Source organism: Heloderma suspectum, chromosome 2 (assembly GCF_057233095.1).
Source record: "Heloderma suspectum isolate Gila_16-S chromosome 2, 16-S_ref, whole genome shotgun sequence".
Lineage (NCBI taxonomy): Eukaryota > Metazoa > Chordata > Lepidosauria > Squamata > Helodermatidae > Heloderma > Heloderma suspectum.
The window spans coordinates 83,054,787-83,076,991 of NC_139459.1; the positions used below are offsets into that span (position 1 = coordinate 83,054,787).

A 22,205-nucleotide genomic window follows, 5' to 3' on the forward strand; every position below is an offset into this window, starting at 1 on the left:
CTCTGGGTTGTTTAAGAAAGATTTTTCCTACAAAAACCCAAAGCCTATTTTGCTAAGTTGCTCCTTCAAGACGTCTGATAGGAAGTGGACCTGAATATTTTGCATGAAATACTTCACAAAGCAAGTCATTCTTCTGGATGATTCATTCAGTACTTGCACTCTAATAATAGGCCATTGATAATAGAAAGCACTGTAGACACAATAAGGTCTGAAAGCTACAGTGGATGCCTACTGGTGTTTGACATGAAAGGAGACTTTTTAAAAGTGAAACAAAACACCAAAAAGGTATCAAGAAAGTTAGTTTTACTAACTGTTAATAGAGAGATAGAAAGAGTGCGCAAGCTGCATGGTTCTAATGAATGAACGATGAATGAACCATGGCTGTTGTCTTTGTGACTGTGTATATACTGGAGTTGTGCCCATAGCATATATTCTTTTGCAGCAAGCAATGAGATGAAATGCTGAATAGTCAATATCTTCAGCATAACTAAGCATTATGGGATCTTTCTTGTGTTCTGCTTTTTCCCCCTGGCATGAAACATAGCAATAATCAGCTTGCCACTCATTAGAACAGAAATAGGCTGCTTCAGTATCTATTGCCTTGCAAATTTTCCTCATGCAAAATGAAGAAAATAAACCAAAACTGAACTTTGTGTTTTTTGGTATGACAAGAATAGAGAATCATAAGAACAAAAGGGCTGCCTTTCCGGGTGCAAAACAAAGGTTCGTCTAGTTCAGCATTCTGCTCCTAATAGCTATTTTCATTTCATTTCTATACCGCCCAATAGCTGAAGCTCTCTGGGCAGCTCACAAAAATTAAAACCAAAAAGCGCAGGATAAAACAATATAAAATATGAAAGCATTAAAACCACAATATAACACTGCAACCAGAATAAAACCTAGCAATCAGATACGTGGTTCTGGGACCTCATAAGCAGGGCATGAATGCCTCCACCTATTGTTTGTTCTTTATCTTTAGACTGTTGTTAGATAGGTCAGCCCTTCAAATAAAGGATGCCTTCAAGAACAGTCCTCTGGCAGCCCTTCAAATAGAGGACCACGCCCTATAAAAGAGGAAGAATGGCTGCCATACACTCAAATCATAATGAATAATAATAATATCTGTATCATGCGCATCGCATCACCTACATATCTGTTGAATAATAATACATAATAAGCAAACCTGGTGTTTTGAATTAGATATTTTTGTTAAGAGATTAACATTTTCACATTTTATTTCTGTAAGAACTCCTTAAAGAATTCTATCCAGCCATGATGTTAATGAGTGTAGATAAGGCCTGACTTTGTAAATGTGAGGGAAGAAGACACCCAACCTTTTTGCAATAGGAACTGAACATTCCATTCAGAAGCTTTGAAAGGCAGAAGTTAATGTCCTAGATCTTTTTGATTGAACTGCAAGTCTCTCAAATTTAAAAGATGAACAGGGGGAAAAAAACCTAAGATAAGGGCCTGCATATAAACATTTTAGCTGGATGTCCAAAGCATCGGGTGGGGTGGGGGGATTTTAGTGTGTTACTTCTTGATGTTACAGCTGGTGAGTTTATAGTGACCCAGTTCTGAAAAACCATTATTTATTTCTTCCAAGGGTTAAACTAATATATAGCATTACTTGATGACAACCTACTTCTGAAGTTTGGTTTGTTGGAATTTCACTCTCATAAAAATAGCCATCTTGAATCCATTCATCTGTAATTGAGTCATGTGATATATTGAGGAAGTGCCATACTGTTCTGGGCCACATTGTTGTCTTATTAGGTTTGCCTTAAGGCCATACAAGAAGGACTGTTTGTTGTAATCAAAGTCTGCCCCAGGCACAGAGGTATAGGGTGGAGAATCCAGTTTTTTGAGCAAAAAAGACATGTGGGTGGGGAGGGCTAAACAGCTTTAAAAGTGGTTTGCCATTAGGGTGGCCACTTATGAATCACCCAAAAATAGGACATGCATCACCCCCTCCCAAAGGGACAGTGATTTGCATGATATTTATATATGCAATATAGATGCAAATTTAAACATTAAATAGAAATGCAGCGCATCTCACCATAGTGGGGAAAAAATGTGATCAAATGACCTGTGTACCTGCCTGCTCAGTCTGCTATTCAGGTATTGTTGATGGCCAGCTCTTCCTTCTGATGGCTCTTTATCTTTAAACTGGACTTGGACTGGATAGCCTTTCAAATAGAGGACACCTTCAAAACAAAGGACATTCTTCTGGTAGCCCTTCAAATAGAGGTCTGTCCTCTGTAAAAGAGGACACATGGCCTCCCTTCATTGCCATTGTCAAACCTAGTTTGGCTTTTATTCTCACTGGCCAAAAGGCTTGTGGAACATGGCTTCATGTATAGTAAATAGTGTCTCTACATTATGGGTAAAATCCAACATCAGTCCTAGTTAGAGTAGACCCATTGAAATGAATGGGACTTAAGTTAGTCACAACTAATTTAAGCCCTGTTCATTTCAATGGGACTGCTCTAACTAGGACTTACATTGGATTTTACCCTGTGCTCCTTCCTTCATAATATTTCTGATAGCTGTACAGTGTTGGCTTGCCAGTTAACCAGTGATTTGCAAGGGATTTGTGAGGTTGGAATGTTTCCTCTAGTGCTACTGATGACAGCTCTGTATGTTAATTCCTTGCAGGTATGCGTTGTGACAGTGTATGCACTGAAGGACATTGGGGTCCAAATTGTTCATTGTCCTGTTACTGTAAAAATGGAGCATCATGTTCTCCAGATGAAGGAATTTGTGAATGTGCACCTGGTTATAGAGGCACTACTTGCCAAAGAAGTAAGTTTGAAAGTGTCCTGTTCCTTTCTTTAGTATGGTTATATTATAATGCTGAATTATAGCATTGTAAAGCAAACTTAGATAGCTCCTTTAATTTTAAAAATATTTTGTTGTAATACTTCCAAAATGTGCTTTCCCTGTCACTAATACAATTTTTTCCAGCAGCAATCTCTTGTTATTATTGTGTAATTTGCAAATTTGATATACACTATGTATCTGTCAAGGTGCATGCTGTCACCTGAGCCCACATTCAACAAAACTGGAGTCTTGTTGTGTTAGTAAATGCGTATACTTCTAGAAAATGACACCAACTGTCTCTGTAAACAATATAGGACTGATCCAAGCATCACAACACCCATTTGGAAGCTGCTGAAAATAAAAATGCTTCTGTTTGGTAGCAGCTCCATGCTATTGCACTTCAAAGTTATTTACCACATGGATCAACCATAGCTATAAGTATTACTCATATCAGCATTGCATGTTCCTGGCAGTTGCTAGAGCTGGCTTGGAGACTTCCTAGACAATTTGGCTGATCCACGTGGAAGTGGTTTTTGGCACCCCTCATCTGGAGCCATAATGTTCAACTTAGCTTTTAGTTGCAAAACCAATAGGAAACATAATTTATGAAAACAGTACCAAATTAGCATTCACCTCAACTTTCCCCAACTTGGCCACCCTCAAGATGTGTTGGACTACAACTCCAAGCATGCCCTGGAGAGCTATGCTGGCTGGGGCAGGCTGGGAGTTGTAGACCAACACATCTGGAGGACTCCAGGTTGGGGAAGGTTGACCTACATGATATAAACAGGATGCCAGTCCTCTTTGCCCATTTCTGGTTTAGGCTGATAATTAATTTATATACTGATTAAAAGTGAAGAGAAACTACAGGCTCAGAACGTCTTTTCCAGATGTCTGACGAACTGAGGAATAAAAACAATGAAAATATTATCTGCATAAGAGGAAACCAAATAATGAAAAAAGTAACAGGAGGGCCAAGGGAACAAAACAATGGCAATGGATGATCTGAATGAGAGGGTGAGGTTTGGGGGCCCAACCAAGTTTAAAACCAAGACCTTGCTGTGGTATTGTTGGGACTTCTTTATTTCCTTCCCACTCTGTACACAGAAATTTTACTGGCAATAAGATCCCTTCCATGTTTGTTCACCATATAGATGTGGCTTGTCCAAAGCAGTTTTTTGTATAAGCATCCCAATACATTGCACAGAACAAGATGATGTACTGATATACTTCCATTACCTGCTAACCACTCTGCCTGTAGCATGTTGTGTTCCAACCAGCTCTCTGCTGTAATTGTCATAACTGTCTCACCTCTGGGTCCCAGCCTGCTTCCTACTACTGTTTCCAGTTCTGCTTCCTTTACCCATAGGCTATCTTCATGATTCTAGTGTAAACATTTAGGCTTGTAGTGTTGCTTGTTGTTAGCAGAATTTCTTCCTGCCAGTCCCATGCTGCCTCCTTTCTCTATTTCACTCCCAATACCTTTAGTGTGTATTCTTAAAACCTGACCACAACTTTTAAGTATTGCCTGTAATCTATCATACTTAGCTTTGATTCTGCCCAAACCACTTACACCCTGGCTCATAATGCTGGGTACATCATGAATGTATTATACCAGCATTTTCATTATTTTAAGCATTTCAGGCTATTTACTGTCAATTGGAACCTGAGCCATAGTGTGGGAATTGACATGGTGGTCAAATGTAGAGCTAGACCTATCGCTCCCTCTTGTGTTATAAGGGATATAAACTGATGCATCTTACTTAACAACACACAATGATCTAGGTGGCTCAGGTTCAGCCACCCTGTTATGTGCCATCCATCAAGCAATGGTCCCACACAAGCCCTATTGAAATGAATTGAAGCTACACAGCAATAGTCCTGGATGGATTTTTTCTAAAGTTGGCAGCAATTGTCAGTATAATGGCTTTAGAGTTAATAATTCAGTTAATGTGGAGGAACTGTAAATAAAGATGACGTAATGATGACATATTATGAACATAATGTAAAACAGTGGGTCTCCCCATTATAACACTGAAATCACTCTTGAAAGTATCAGGGTATTCAAGACATTGCAGTATCTATGAAGACAAGTAGTTGTACTAATCAGTGGCTATACCCATACAAACAGCTTGAACTATAAGAGAGGAGAAGGAATGACTGACCCACAATTTTACTGAAAAACCATGAGGCTCTCTGGCATGCTTTTTTTTTTTTTTTGATCAGGCAACCTGTTTCAAGCATGCAATCAAGCTGGCTGACTTCTAAAAGACTCAAATAATTTAAAGGCAAAAGTTAGCTTTGTAAATGTTAATTGCTGCTTGACAACAGGCACTTAACTTGAAGTATTGCTTAATATACTAATTTGTCACGAAAGAAATGCCAGCAGAGATTAGCAATGTAAAGAAAGAAACTCTACCCAACAGCTTCTTTCTTTCTCTGTCAATCTAAGTGGTGATGTATCTGTGAAGGGTTAGTGTATTTGGCATAAAAATGAATTGAAGTGCTTTCTTTTAAAGTCATGAGCTGAATAAAAACAAGCAGCGGTGAGTAGCTTTCTGCACTTTGATTGCCCTTGTGTTGGAAAAAGTACTTTATACTTGCATTCTATCGGGTACTGTCAGGTTGCAGTGATTCATTCTTGTCCAGCTAGAGAGAAAAATGTTACACTACAGATAGTCACAGCAAATGATGGCATAATAATGATGACGATTCAATGTACGGTGATTGCATAATAACAATAATTATCATCATACAATTATTTTAGGTAAAATTCAGTACATATGTTTTAAGCTCCTGCTGAAGTAGTGCATCTATTTGTTTTATATATCAGTGGAATTCTCAAATGTTTCCAAGTCTCCCCAAGTATATCTAAAGCAACATATTTCTGCTTTCAGTTTGCTCTCCTGGGTTTTATGGTCATCGCTGTAGTCAGGCATGCCCCCAGTGTGTGCACAGCAGTGGTCCATGCCACCATGTGACTGGACTGTGTGACTGTTTACCTGGTTTCACAGGATCTCTCTGCAATGAAGGTACAAATTGTAATATAATCCAATAACAAATATGATGTTTTCTCTGTTTTTCCTACTTATAGTCATAGTGATCTCTTCAGATGGTGGCTTTGCATTTTTAAACGTTGCTATTCTATAGTTTACTTTATGCTCACTTTAGAAAGTAAGCTTTGATGGGTTATTCCTTTGGGGTACTCTTTAAAAACCGCATTTTACCTCTTGTTGAGAAGAATGTATGTTTGGGTACTGTGACATATGTGATTTTATTTATTTATTTATTTATTTATTTATTGCATTTCTATACCGCCCCATAGCCGAAGCTCTCTGGGTGGTTTACAGATGTTAAAACATTAAATACAATATAAAATGTTTAAAAGCAACTTACAAAAAAGCATATAAAAGCACACAGACAATATACACAAACAACATATAACTAAAAACAACATTGGAATAAGAGAATGGAGCACTACATAATTTGTAGCTATACTTTATTTAAATATGCATTTTTGAAAGAATGTGGTTTAAAATGTAGCACATATTTGGGCATTGTTGTCTACCTATGACAATGTTTCACTAATCTGAGAGTGTGTCCTTCTGTCTGCCACCTTCTCCTGAGGCACTTTGCTGGACTGGCTGGGGAAGAATTGTCAGACGAATAAGAAATTAATGTAGGTTTAATCTGGTTTCTCTGTGATCTACTACCTCAGAGAAATGTTGCCCTCAAATACCTGTACCCTTTAAGAATCACAGAGGAGCCCAAGATAATAGCCTAGATATCTGGGCTTCAATTATTTTGTGATATCACCAGACAGTACACCAGTTGTGATATCACCAGTCCTGTCACTCTTCTCACAATTATATGTATCATTCCATCCTCTAGCAGTGATAACGAATTGAAACATGAATAAAAAATGGCCCAGTAACCACCAGGGCCTGCTAACATATTCTGAGGTTGGAAACATTTGGGAGGAGTTCTCTGATGTGAAAATCAAAGGCGGATTCTTCCTTTCTTCCTTCTCCAAGTTTTCTATTGTCAGTCATTTTCCTACCTGGTATGTGGGCATGTCTGTAACATTCATGGAACTACTTGACCAGCGCTCAAGTAAGAAATGTGCGTTAAACAATATACTGGGTGCTGAGTGAGAATGAAACAGGGAAAGAACTGTGCTTGGATGGCATTGAAAAAGTCAATGACTGCTACGCATGCCAGATATGGGATAGAGAGAGATGAGCAAAAACCGGAAAAACTGCTGCCTGAATGCATAACTGATGCACAGTAGAGGACTAGGGGATAGAGAGATAAATTTGTCAGGGATTTTGTAAACAGTGGCAAAAAACAAGTCTTATCAAAAGCAATCTCCTCCTTATGCTCCAGCCTTCCCCAAGCTATTGCACTCCAGATCTGTTAGACTGCATCTCCCATGATTCCTAGTGCTGGCTGGAAATTATTGGACTTGTGGTTCAACCACAAAAGGCTGGTCTAGGCCAATAGAAATGTGCATAGGAACATAACTAAAGATGGCTAGGGCTGAAAAGAAAAGGGAAAGGAAGTGGGGGCAGTATATGGAGAGCCAGTGCGGTGTAGTGGCAAGAGTGTTGGACTGGGAGCTGGGAGATCCGGGTTCTAGTACCCACTCGGCCATGGAAGCTCACTGGGTGACTTTGGGCCAGTCACACACTCTCAGCCCAACCTACCTCACAGGGTTGTTGTTGTGAGGATAAAATGGAGAGGAGGAGGATAATGTAAGCCGCCTTGGGTGCCTTGCAAGAGGAAAAAAGGCGGGATATAAATGCAATAATAAATTTTTTTCTGGACCAAAATCAAGGTGTTGGTTTTGACCTTTAAAACCCTATATGGTTCCAGCCCAGCCTATCTCAAGGAGTGCCTCCAGCAACACCAGACAGGCTGCTCAATGAGATCAGCCTCAGATGGCCTTCTCTCTGTCCCATCAGCCAGGACAGCTAGGCTGATGAGGACGAGGGAGAGGGCCTTCTCTGTGGTGGCCCCCACTCTGTGGAACTCCCTCCCTAGGGAACTCTGCCATGCCCCCTCTTTAATGAGCTTCCACCACGCATTAAAAATGTGGTTGTTCAGGTAGGCATTTGGGATGGGTTAGGGTATTTTTAGAAATACGATGTTTTAGTGTGGAATTTTATTGTTTTAAACTGTTGTATTATTGTACATTGCCCAGAGTGGCTGGGTGACCAGCCAGATGGGCGATTAAGAAAGTAAGTAAGTAAGTAAGTAAATAAATACAGGAGGAAGTAGAAAGAAAAGAACGCTTGAGCAACATCAGCTGAGCGGTCTAGGAAAGGAGCATGAAGCAGAAGGCAAGCAAAGGCAATGACATCTGAATGACAGGAGCATTTGAAGCTGCGGCCAAGAGGAGGAGATATAGAGAAAGCTAGGGATGTACGGACTGTGTAAAGTCCATTCTGTCTGTGTTTCGTGGATTGTCAGGTGCCTTTTGTTCCGTTATCTGTGCATTGACGGAATTGGATTTTGTTGTTTCTGAATTTGCGCAAATTCGCACATGTGAAAATGTGCAATTCCCCCAAAATGCACATTTTAATGCTTTAGCCTATGGGGGAAATGTGCATTTTGGGCCAGTTTTTAAAATGTTGTGTATTTTTCTATGACAAAATTTGTGCAAGATTCGGGAAAGTTAGAAAAACGATCCACAAGTCTGTGGAATCTGCTGGACAGGGGGAAAGCTGGTCCGCTGCAGAATTCACAGGTTGGATTCATGAAAATCCAAACTCATTTGGTTCCATTGAGGATTTCTCCAACATCCCTAGGGGAAGCAAAGGCCAAAGGAAAGAAAGGTGGAGCAAAACCTAATGGGAATAGAGAAGAGAAGTTGCCCACCCAGACACCAACTCAGCTATTGTCTTAGGTCCGCTTTCCCACCATTTCATGGCATCTCTCTCATATACCAATATTTTAAAAACAAATCAAAAAGGAACATCACTGAGCTAAACAAGTGGTAAGAGTGCATATTACTAATATATTCTAAAATTGCTCTTTTACAGTCTGTCCCAGTGGCAGATTTGGGAAGAATTGTGCAGGAATTTGCACATGTACCAATAATGGAACTTGTAATCCAATTGATAGATCTTGTCAATGTTATCCTGGCTGGATTGGTAGTGACTGTTCTCAGCGTAAGTAGAAATATTTTCTTTGCTCTGAGGTTTTGTCAGAGTAACTAGCCCCAGTTTAGTTCTGTTTAATTTGTTCCTAGATGCTGAGGACATACTTTTTAACTAACTAAAAATGGTAAGGGGTACAAGGCTAATCAATCTCTTTGTATTTGCATTTCAAATAGTGCATCAAATATTTGCATAGCAAATTTCACTAGTGGAAAATTCAGTCTTTATAATATAGTCATTTGTATGCTTTCCACAAAGATAGTATTGAATTGCCCCCTAAGCATTAACCACTCTTTGTTGTACAAATAAATGCCTTCCTGCATTTTATGCATACATGTTTGTGGTATGTGTTTGAGCATATGTGTTTGAGACCTAGAGCCCAATTTATCAGATGCATGAAGTGTTATCCTCAGTTGGTATATTTCTGTATATACACAGGTATAGAGAAGAAAAGGGTAAACAGTAGGGTCAAACCGCCACAAAACGAAAGAGGTTCTGCCTGTGACAATTCTATGTAAAGCTTACAATAAACACAGTGATCATTCACAACAGCAGCAATAGGTCATCTGCAGAGTGCAGTAGGGTATTATTGGTATTATTTATGGGAGGAGTTACAGAGCAAATGCTTTGTATGCAGAAGGACCAGGTTCAATCCCTGGTATCTCCATTTAAAAGGAAGAGGTAGCAGGTGATGCAAAAGACCTCTGCCTGAGACCTTGGAGAGATGCTGCCTGTCATAGCTGGCAACACTGGAATGGATGGACCAGTAGTCTGAGTCAGTGTAAGGCAGTTTTGTATGTTTATATTTATATTCATATGGAAGATGATAGCGTATGTCACACTGGAGGATAACAGGTAAATAAGCTCCTTACGGTACAGCTGATATTCTTAGGACCTCTAATAGTTTTGTTGCGTAGATATGGCGACAGAGTTGAGAGCTGGGTTTGTAGGTCTGTTAGGTAGCCCATTGTTGCTGATCAATAGCTACTTTAAATTATGGAACTTATATGTAAGTAAGGACAGGCCTACTGCCCAAGGCCTGTGAGCAAGAAGCATCATTATCTAGAATGGGATGTTGGAAGATAGGTTGGAGTAGTTTTAGGTAGGAGTAGAAGGTGACAAGTTATGTTCCATCATGTTTTCTTCTGATCTTGTCCTGTAGAAGGTTATTACTGGTTTACCATTTTAACCATGTCAATCTATTTTTTCAGTTCATTGGGTGGGTACTGTAGTATTAGGAATGCTTGATTTAAATCCTTCAGTTATGAGTCCCTGTCCAAGGAGCTGAACCAAATGTTATATTGTAGTGCTTGGCTACAGACAATGGATTGCTTAGTGTGCTCCAGGTAGAAGGTGGAAGCATATAGATGTTTGAAGTGGTCAGTGGGGGGGGTTGTATAAGGTGGTACTCATATGTCCATTACATAGTTGTACAGTGGTATCTAGAAAGTGACTTTGCCACACAGATTAATCAATTCTCAGTTGATTGTGGGTGGAAGTTGCTGAAGTCCTAGCAGAATTTTTAAGGAATTCTTGCCCAGGGGTTCAGATGATTAAAGTATCACAGATTTACCTCAGGTACAGAAGAATACTTTTAGGGACATATCCCCTCAGTTCTGTCTTCAGGTGCTTCTAAATGGATAGTTCAAAAGATATTGTGCAGCTATTCCGTCTTTTCTTCCTTAGTGGATTATTTTGTGGACAGAAAAAAAAAGATGGAAGAAGCAGTGAGAAAACACAAGGTGGGTAAAGTGAAAGTTGGACACCCTCCCCTACCCCCTGTAATAGTTCTGTGAATGAGGAGGGTGATCACACGATAAAAGCCTTGTCTGTAAGCACCTTTATTTGTTTCCATTCTGGCATTTCAAGGAAGATGCTATAAGTCAACCCAACCTTGCATCACCAAATACATTACATGTCATTTTGAACTCTATACATGAGCTTTGAACAATGCACATAGACTTTCTGCTTGAAACAGTAGTCAATGGAATTAAATAAGTATTTCACAAATAATGACCTGGTTCGCATGATCAAATAGCCCACTGTGGGTTGTTTAATCCATGGTGATTCACAGGGCATGCCAATGACTAGGTTTGCATGATCATGGAGGAAAAATAAGCCATGGTGGCTTATTTTCCCTCCGTGCATGTGGGGCATGTGTCACCTAATTAGCATAATTGTCCTTGCTGGTTGTGGATTGTTGTGATGGCCGACTGGTGAGGGTTGATGGCTGGGGTGGTTTACAAACCACCCTGAAACCTATGGCTTGTTCTAGTGTTTCAGAGTGGTTTGTAAACCATCTCCACCAGCCACCCTTGCTGGGTTCAGATGTCTTGCTGGGTTCATGACACCCACAGCCATCAAGGGTAATTATGTTAATTAGGCAGCTTGTGACTCACACACATGGGGAGGGGAAATAAGCCACCATGGCTTATTTTCCCTCCATGATTGTATGAACCTGCCCCATGTGTGCTGGCTGGCATTTTGCATATTAAACTCCCAACCAGGCATTGCTGTGTCATCTGAACCTGGCCACTGTGGATTATGCAAGGTTAAAAAAAACCCCACGTAATCCTACAACAGACTATGGGTTATACAGGGATGGCTTGCTGGGTTTGCACAACATGACAACCCCTGAGCAGGGGTTGCATTTCAAAATGCTGGCCACCACACACCAATACGTGCCACAATTCACCCTGGCTTAAACAGCCCATAGTGGGCTGTTTTGATCGTGCAAACCGGCCCATTAAGTGTAGAAGAAACACCTGCAAGCTTTTGCTAGTCTAGTCTCGATTAGTGTTTACATCAGGGATAGGCAATGTGTGGCCCTCCAGATGCTTTTGGTCTGCAACTCCCATCATCCCACACTATTGGCTGTGCTGGCTAGGCCTGATGGGAGTTGCAGTCCAACAACATCTGGAGTGCCTTACATTCCCCATCCCTGGTTTACATGCAGAGTTTTAGCAAACATTTCAGTAGGATCCAAGAACCAAGAGTGTAGAAAAGCTATTTCGTTTCCAAGAGGGAGCAACTCCTTCTGATCTGCCTCATTGGTTCACATCACTCAATATTTGACTGACAGATTAACTAGCTGTATCCCATTGTTATGCAACATCTGGTCCATTCAGAAAACTTTAAATTTGTTGGTTTTAAAATCCATCTTCATTATATATCACTAAGTTCGGCCATTATAGATGTTATATAATGTTTATATATTAACATAAACATGTTATGTTAGCAGCAGTGTTGGATGTTCCATGCTGTATTTCAGATTTTAAAAATAAATTAAAAAATTGAACATATAATTATACACCTCACTTTTTTTGAGGTAAGCACTAAATATCATATCAAAACGTTTTTGTTGATTTTTTTTAATGTTTATTCTCATAAATTAATGCTTTGGCTTTTCCCCTTAAGAAACTTATAATTCAAACACTTTGGGATTTTTATCTCTCTTTAATTTCATAAGTTATCTGTATAATTTGTTGTTGAATAATGGTTTTTGTTCTGCTACTTACTCATAATGAACAATTGAGATAGGGCAATAAGAAAAACATATGCCAGTAGAATGCAACGGGATGTCTACTAAGCCTGACCTTCAGACTGGGAAAAGGGAGGTTTATCTGAACTGTGTAAAAGCCTATAGTTCTTGTAAAAAGTAGTGACCCAATACTTTAAAATGACTTCAATGTGACCTCCATGAAGCCTGTTAAAGATTTATGTGTGTGTATGTATTGGGTATGTGTGTGTGTGTGTATATGTATGTATGTATGTATGTATGTATTTAAAACATTTCTATCCCGCCCTATATCATTAAGATCTCAGGGCACCATACAGATAAAACCAATGTCAACAGTATAAAACAATAAATAATTTAAACACCTAAAAACATATTAAACTATTAAACAAGCTAAAACCACTTAAAATCTAAAACAGTTAAAACAATGTGTATGTGATTAGACAGTCCTTATTTGTCTTAAGACATGAGTTTTTCCCCATAAAAATTCTTCATTATAAATAATAATGGAAATAGAAGAATTAGGAAAAAAGAATTAGACCCAAATTAACAATTTTAATTAAATTCTTTCCAGCTGTTTTAAAATATTGGGCCTTTGAGCCATAGACACTCCCAAGTAACCCAAATCAAACTATATTTTCTCTAAATACTCCCATTTTGCAGTAGCCTTGCACCAAACAAATCTGAAAGCATGTCCTTAATGGTTGTTTATTGTTCTATAAATAATGAACTATGACATGGAAAGAGTTATTGATTAGTGGACTGATGAAAACAAAAGATTAGTCCTCAGGCAAGACCTAGGATCCTAATGTCATTAGTAGGTTCTAATGAAGGCTTTTCTGCACACTGAAAATGTATTTTGGTAATGTGATTTCAGTGTGACTGGAGATTCAGATGACAAGATCTTTCCAATTGTGACATGCTGATCAGTTTTGAAGGCACCACCACAAAATGGGCTCGCTGCAGAGGAAACCATCACCCTGCAGCCACCTGCCATCTTCATGTCCTAAGAATGTCTCTGAGCCCCACAGGTGGCCTAGAGTCATTCATGGGGAAGGAAGCTGGGAGCAGCTTTGCTTTGAAGCAATCACAGCTACAAATAAGAAACTTTTGTTATGTAAAAAAATAAAAAAGTGGGAGGGGTAAGGGTAGGGCATATTAGTGGCTGCCAAGAAAGGTGTCCAAGGGCACACTGGTGCCCCCTGTTTTAGGAATTTAGAGACTGGCAGGCAGGGTGTTTTGGGGGTGGTTGGCAGGGAGGGAAGCCAGGGATTCTTCCCTAGTTTGGATTTTAATCTAGGCCGAAGAAGAATTTGGGGACTTGTAAAGCCTGCTTCTCCTATGAGGTTGGTTCTTACAAACCCCCAAAGTTCTTCTCTGAGCCCATCTTGGGAGAAGTTCTGTGCCTCCATCTGATACTACTTGGATACATGATGGCCTCCATCTACCATCCCGAAGAGTGCACTATGCACAACCAGAGCAACAATGTTATGGTAGCTTCTGAACACTCATAAAATGTCCTTAACCTTATTTAGAGTAAGGGGAGCCCCCCCCCTTACTCTAGCTACAAAGTACCATACATGGGAGCATAAGAACCTACTATGAAGATTCTCACTTTAATCCTGGTGTATTGACATATTCAAGCAATTCTCAAGGTTCCATGTGAATTCAAGGCATTTCAGTGGCATTAATAACACATGGGTATGTATGTGAGAGGAGGGGGGCGGTATTCTCAAGATCAGACCAAAATGTCATTTTCATGCAGCATGCTGTTTGCATTTTCCATGCTTATAACCTGAATGCAAAACCTTTAACAATGTATACACACAGATGGAGATATCAGCACAAAGGATGTTTTTAATGCATAGATGTACTGAGTGTAAAGCTGAAGGAGGCATATTGCTTTGACTATTTCACTTTGGCAGATAGAAAGAAATAATGGGAAGTTTTCCATATGTTACTTGTTTTTCCCTACTCCAAAATTTGTACACACAATTTTGTATCTTAATGAGTAGACTGTAACATGAATATAATTTACAGGCAAGGAAAATCCAGTGTAATGTCATTTAAAACTGAGGCCTTGTACTGCAGAAGTGATAAAGTTTAATACAGCCAGTGTTTAAAACTATCCTTACATTGTACTATTGTAAATACCACAGTTCACATTGGGAGATGATGCATGAATGTTGTAAAAGTTTAATAATCCCAGTTGAAATGAGAAATGCTATTTATATCACATGCTATTATTATTTCAGTTTATATTACAAAGATTGACAAAACCTGTAGTGACCTGGGGTGCTTCCAGGTTTTTATTGTGCGATTGTCCTGTTCCATTCACAGAATTTTACAGGGGTACAGATGACATCATGGTCCATTTGTAATCATCGCATGTTTTCCCACTGCTGCTTCTGTCTTTTTCTTACTACATACAATTGGTTAAGGGAAGACAGAATAGCTAGGAGCCATCTTTCTGGAATTACTCATGTGCTTAATGACTCACTGCTACAGAGCTCTGGTTGTGTCAAATATTCTAACTGATTTATTGTAATGATTTCAGCTTGCCCCCCTTCCCATTGGGGCCCAAATTGTATCCATACCTGCAATTGCCATAATGGAGCTCGTTGTAGTGCCTACGATGGGGAGTGTAAATGTACACCAGGGTGGACTGGTCTCTACTGCACACAAAGTGAGTTTTCCCTAATCTTCACATACATATTATAGATAAATATAGCGGGGTGTTATAAGCAGCAGAGGCTGGTGGCTCTGATTTTGGTGGGGCTGTAAATCCATTCTGGGTTTCAGCCAATACCAGCCAGAACTCTAAAGGAGCTATCCAAGTTACCGAACATATTTTGGGATAGGATTCAGCACCTAGGATACCTCTTTTAGAGTTCTGGCTAGTTCTGACTGAAACCCAGAATGGATTTACAGCCCCACTGAAATCGGAGCCACCAGCCCCCACTGGTTATAAGTATTTAGTGTGGAAATTATAATTCATGAATTCATGCTGAGAGCCAAAAGAATATGTTTGAGCTTTTAGGTGGCCTTAGATTTGGCCAGAAAGAGGGGTTTCTCATACATTCAAGAGCAGTCAGGGGCAAGACAGCAAGACTTGCCTTTGGATCAATTGCTGGAAAACTCCCCTAGCAGAATTGGGAATGAAGATGTTTTGTGTCTGTTCTGCTTACCTTTAAAAAGGTCTCGGCTACCAAGTACCCTTCACCCATAGCTATAATAATAGTATCACTTTTTTGTTGCAAACAGCAGAACTCCATAATGTTAGGAAGAAGTAGAGCAATATAACTGCTCAGTGTTGCGTGAATCAAGGTTCTTTTGCTCCCTGACCTTTTATGCAAAATATACGTGCAAAGATCTGTTCATTATTCAAAAGCCTTCCCTGTATTTTCCTGCTTGAAACCCTAATGGATTTCATTAAAAGTCTAATGGAGGTAGTGAGATTTACAGTGCAGCCCCATGCACACCTATTTGGCCTATTAAACACAGTGGGACTTACTTTTGAGTAAACATGCATAAGATTGTGCTGTAAATCTCACCACTTCCATTAGACTTTCCAAATAATATGATTGATATTTCCCACCTAATCACTCTGAAATGTTGTCATGCTTCATATCTTGTTTAGATTATGAATTCTGTTATGTTGGGAAATATAAATGGTTTATTTCACTGTTATGAAAGCATTCACTACATTATTAAAAATAACAGCTTTAAAAACAGGCTGCTTTATTTTATTTTCCTTTCTACTACAGGATGTCCTTTGGGTTTTTATGGAAAGGACTGTGCATTAATCTGCCAGTGTCAGAATGGAGCTGACTGTGATCACATCTCAGGGCAATGTACATGCCGCACAGGATTCATGGGGAAACACTGTGAACAAAGTAAGTTGGAAACAAAACAATTTTCTTGCATATGGTTAAGAGGAAATGCATAAATGAATTAAATCGTACTAAGATCTTTGTCATATTTACATAATTCTGAGTAAATACAGAACTTCAGTCTGACTAAAACATATTTACCTAGGTTCTGTAAAATATGTGACCACCAAAGAGAAACTGGAGAAGTTATGTTTGCTCTGTGTGTTCACCACCTATTCTACATGTAGTCTCCAAGACATCTAACACCCTGGGTTTCAGCAGAGCTTTCTAAGAAGAGTAGTGCCAGCTTTCCTTGTTTCATGATGAATGATACAACTGACAAGCCTTCATGCTTAAATTGTTGTTGTTCAGTCGTTAAGTCGTGTCTGACTCTTCATGACCCCATGGACCATAGCATGCCAGGTCTTCTTGTCCTGCGCTCTCTCCCGGAGCGTGCTCAAGTTCATATTCATTGCATCGGTGATGCTATCTAGCCATCTCATCCTCTGCCGTCCCCTTCTCCTTTTGCCTTCAATCTTTCCTAGCATCAGTGACTTTTCTAGTGACTTTTCTCTTCGCATTTGGTGGCCAAAATATTTGAGCTTCAGCTTCAGTATCTATCCTTCCAATGAGCAGTCAGGGCTGATTTCCTTTAGGATTGACTGATTTGAGCTCCTTGCAGTCCAGGGGACTCGTAAGAGTCTTCTCCAGCACCACAGTTCGAAAGCATCAATTCTTCGGCGCTCAGCCTTCCTTATAGTCCAGCTCTCACAGCCATATGTTACTACCAGGAAAACCATAGCTTTGATTATGCGGACCTTTGTCAGCAAGGTGATGTCTCTGCTTCTTACTATGCTGTCTAGGTTTGCCATAGCTTTCCTCCCCAGGAGCAAGCGTCTTTTAATTTCATGGCTACAGTCACCATCTGCGGTGATCTTGGAGCCCAAGAAAATAAAATCTGTCACTGCTTCCATTTCTTCCCCTTCTATATGCCAGGAAGTGATGGGGCCAGATGCCTTGATCTTGGTTTTTTTAATGTTGAGTTTCAAACCAGCTTTTGCACTCTCCACTTTCACCCTCAACAAGAGGCTCTTGAGATCCTCTTCGCTTTCTGCCGTTAGGGTGGTATCGTCTGCGTATCGGAGGTTGTTGATAATTCTCCCGGCAATCTTAATTCCAACCTGTGATTCATCCAACCCAGTGTTTCTCATGATGTACTCTGCATATAAGTTAAATAAGCAGGGCGACAATATGCAGCCTTGTCGTACTCCTTTCCCAATTTTGAACCAATCGGTTGTTCCATGTCTGGTTCTTACTGTTGCTTCTTGACCCTCGTACAGGTTTCTCAGGAGACAGGTAAGGTGGTCTGCTACTCCCATCACTTTAAGAATTTGCCACAGTTTGTTTTGATCCACACAATCAAAGGCTTTAGCGTAGTCAATGAAGCAGAAAGAGACGTTTTTCTGGAATTCTCTTGCTTTCTCCATGATCCAGTGAATGTTGGCGATTTGATCTCTAGTTCCTCTGCCTCTTCAGAACCCAGTTTGTACCTCCAGTAGTTCTCGGTTCACATACTGCTGAAGCCTAGCGTGTAGGATTTTGAGCATAACCTTGCTGGCATGTGAAATGAGTGCAATTGTACGGTAGTTCAAACACTCTTTGGCATTGCCCTTCTTTGGAATTGGAATGTAAACTGACCTTTTCCAGTCTTGTGGCCACTGTTGAGTGTTCCAAATTTGTTGGCATATTGAGTGCAGCACTTCAAAAGCAGGATTTTAAATAGCTCAGCTGAAATACTGTCATCTCCGCTAGCTTTGTTGTTAGTAATGCTTCCTAAGGCCCGCTTGACTTCACTCTCTAGGATGTCCAGCTCAAGTTCAGTGACTGCACTATCATGGCTATCAGGGACATTAAGATCTTTCCTGTATAGTTCTTCTGTGTATTCTTTCCACTTCTTCTTATTCTCATTGCTTCTGTTAGGTCCCTACCTTCTTTGTCCTTTATCATGCCCATCTTTGCACAAAATGTTCCCTTGAGATCTCTGATTTTCTGGAAAAGATCTCTAGTCTTTCCCATTCTATTGTTTTCCTCGATTTCTTTGCATTGTTCATTTAAGAAGGCCTTCTTGTCTCTCCTTGCTATTCTCTGGAACTCTGCATTCAGTCGGATATAACTTTCCCTTTTTCCTTTGCTTTTTGCTTCCCTTCTTTCCTCAGCTACTTGTAAAGCCTCATCAAACAGCCACTTTGCTTTCTTGCATTTCTTTTTCTATGATGTAGTTGCTGCTTCCTTAACAATGTTGCGGACCTCCGTCCATAGTTCCTCAGGCGCTCTGTCTATCAGGTCTAATCCCTGAAATCTATTCCTCACCTCCACTGTATATTCATAAGGGATATGATTTAGGTCATACCTGAATGGTTTCGTGGTTTTCCCTACGTTCTTCAATTTAAGCTGAAATTTTGCAACAACAAGCTCATGATCTGAGCCACAGTCATCTCCAGGTCTTGTTTTTACTGATTGTATAGAGCTTCTCCATCTTTGGCTGCAAAGTACATAATGAATCTGATTTTGATATTGACCATCTGGTGATGTCCATGTGTGGAGCCATGTGTAGAGTTGCCTCTTGTGCTGTTGGAAAAGAGTGTTTGCTATGATCAGCGTGTTCTCTTGACAGAACTCTATTAGCCTTTGTCCTGCTTCATTTTGTACACCAAGGCCATGCTTGCCTGTTATCCCGGTGATTTCTTGACTTCCTACTTTAGCTTTCCAAGCCCCTATGATGAAGAGGACATCTTTTTTTGGTGTTCGTTCTAGAAGGTGTTGTAGGTCTTCATAGAACCGATCAACCTCAGCTTCTTCGGCATCAGTGGTTGGGGCATAGACTTGAATTACTGTGATGTTGAATGGTTTGCCTTGGATTCGTACTGAGATCATTCCGTCTTTTTTGAGATTGCACCCCAGTACTGCTTTTCCCACCCTTTTATTGACTATGAGTGCTACTCCATTTCTTCTAAGGGATTCTTGCCCACAGTAGTAGATATGATGGTCACCTGAATTAAATTCGCCCGTGCTTGTCCATATTTTAAACACATCAGAGAGTGGCCAATTTCTTATAGACTTGGAATGATGAAACATTGCCCCCTGGTGGTGATACACAAAATCTACAAGATTTCTGATGGTGATCTATAAAGAGTGCAAGACCTGATAATGACAAATAGTTGAGTTTTCAATACCACACACCCCCACATACCAGACTTTCAAAAAAGCTATATGTTAAATTAATCCCAAAGTGGTATAATAAGGTGACCAGCTGTCACACTCCTTGCTCATGCCCCGCCCTCACATGAGAACACACTGAAAAGCCTTATTCATTCGTGTTTTCAGAAGACTATAGATACTTTGGACTCCCATTGTTAAGCATGGAATAGCAACATTCTGTAAACATATGGTGTAGTCAGGGTGACTTCATTTCCATAAGTGACAGTTTGATAGTTTCAGTTGAACACACTAGATACTGGTCACTGGCTGTCATTGAGAAATGTCTATGAGCTTGAATAGGTTAGAAGACAAAATCTACAGTAGATGTTTATTGTTTTGTACAGAGTGCCCCCCAGGTACATATGGCTATGGCTGCCGGCAAATATGTGACTGTCTGAACAACTCAACTTGTGACCACATCACTGGAACCTGTTATTGCAGCCCTGGATGGAAAGGAGCAAGATGTGACCAAGGTAATACTTTCCTAACATGCCAAAATAAAAATGAACTTTGAAGTGCTAATGCATAGGCTCATAGCCAGCATCCCAAAGTAGAGGGAGACAAAAAGCTATGCCTAATTTAGGTGCTTGAAATCTTGGACAAAATCAGGAGAGTACAAATCCTTATAACATACCTTTGCTACTGTAATCCTCTAATTAGAAGGGTGGCCATGCTAGGATGCTAGAACATGCACTTAGTACCTTTACAGTGCAATCTTGTGCATGTTTAGTCAGAGGTAATTCACACTGTGTTCAATGGGGCCTATTTTGTTATAAGTATGGTTAGGATTGTGTAATCCTATGCATGTTTAATTAAAAAAAGCTCTTGTGCTTTAATGGGGCTTACTCCTAACTAGATGTGTTTAGGATTGGAGGCTAACCATCGCCTATGTGCCTGCTGTAGGAAAGCATCTTGGATAGAAAGTTGACTGGCAATTTGGCTCCCAGAACCCTTATTTAGGGGAAGTGATATGCCCCCCAAACCTCTTAATCCCATGTGCCACTTTATTTTTGCCTGATCTTCTCCATGCTAACACTTGTGATCCAACAAATTGTATAACAATTGCCTATATTTTATGTACTTTTTGCTTAGAGGGTAAAATTATATATCTGCCTAGAGGATAGCATGATATATTTAATTTTAAAACATATTTTACATTTTTAAAAGGCAGATGTGTGAAGAACTAATACTATATGGATGATATTATTAATTCTGGAAAATTTAATGGCCAAGATGGTGTGGTGAATATAACATTTCAGGAATCTAACGCTTCAATATCTAGAACAATTAGAACTTTATCTTCTACTAAATTAAAACAAGATCTAGTCTGCATGGTTGCAAAGAAAAATGCATCTCCATTCCACCTTTCTCAGTTCCTTACAAACAAAAAAGTGAAAAATTCCAAAATCTTCCAGAAAAACTCTCCAAATAAAAAGTGTAACTGCAGATTGTAAAAAGCATTCATCTTAAAACACGTTCATGCAAATATGCATTTTTTAAAAAGCACACAACTTAAACAAATTCATGTAAATATACCTGGTATAATTTATTTTAATTGATACTTTAAAACATAGATTTCCAGAGCTCCAGAGTTATCAGCCATCTGATCTTCTCACCTGTCTTCAGATGCATTTAAATTATACCTAAATAAATGTCTATAGAAAAGTTTTTTAAAAAATGTTAAAACTGTGTCTTATGCGCATATTTTATTTCTTCTGTGCATTTATGGATTGGATTTCCATCTCTCTTGGTTTTCCAGCTGGGGTAATCATAGTAGGAAATTTGAACAGCTTAAGCCGCACTAGCGCTGCCATCCCTGCTGATTCTTACCAGATTGGGGTCATTGCCGGCATCATTATTCTTGTCCTTGTGGTCCTCTTCCTGCTAGCACTGTTCATCATTTATAGACAAAAACAGAAGGTGAAAGAAACAAATATGCCAGCAGTTACCTATACACCTGCAATGAGGGTCATCAGTGCAGACTACACCATTTCAGGTAGGGGCACAGTGTTTTCAACCTTAATCCTATCTGTGTTAAGTGCTAACTTTAGCAAAGGACAAGTTTTGTTTCTTATGACCTTTACAACTATTTTATTTATCCTCTCTTAGCTTTATAAGATGCATGTTCTCTGTGTTTTCATGCACATATAGGTAGTGACAGGGTGGCTTTGGCTGTCAAGAAGGATGAAAAGTTGGAGGTACTACTACCTGCACCCTCCCCAATTCTCCTTATATCCATCAGTCCAGCATTTTATAACTGAAATCTCTGTACAAGCAGCACCCTCAATCTGTTAATCACCAGCTCTTTCTCATGGTACTTAGCTACATTAGCCGCTACATAATATGACTATCCAAGCAATCTCAGAATTATTCAGAGTCACTTCAGTCTGCTGTTTCAGGTTCTGGTTTAAGGGGAAATCAGTTTAGTCTTAAACACAGTTAACATTCCTGCTGATAAACTTCTTAACTATTTTTAAAGGAGGAGGAAGAAAATTGCTACAGGGTGGGGTGGGAGCTGAGGGGAAGGAGTGATTATTCTTCACTCATTCATTTATTATATTTGTATACTGCCCC

The 22,205-nt window shown here is 39.7% G+C and overlaps 1 protein-coding gene across 1 annotated transcript in view; it reads left to right on the forward strand.

The window, feature by feature from the left end:
• MEGF10 (multiple EGF like domains 10) overlaps positions 1-22,205 on the forward strand; it is a 186,183-nt gene that overhangs the window by 154,260 nt on the left and 9,718 nt on the right. The window contains exons 14-20 of the mRNA XM_084833987.1: positions 2,659-2,805; positions 5,721-5,855; positions 8,868-8,996; positions 15,059-15,187; positions 16,269-16,397; positions 19,976-20,104; positions 21,391-21,627. Of these exons, the coding sequence (XP_084690113.1) occupies positions 2,659-2,805; positions 5,721-5,855; positions 8,868-8,996; positions 15,059-15,187; positions 16,269-16,397; positions 19,976-20,104; positions 21,391-21,627 (1,035 nt within the window). The remainder of the gene's footprint in view (positions 1-2,658; positions 2,806-5,720; positions 5,856-8,867; positions 8,997-15,058; positions 15,188-16,268; positions 16,398-19,975; positions 20,105-21,390; positions 21,628-22,205) is intronic.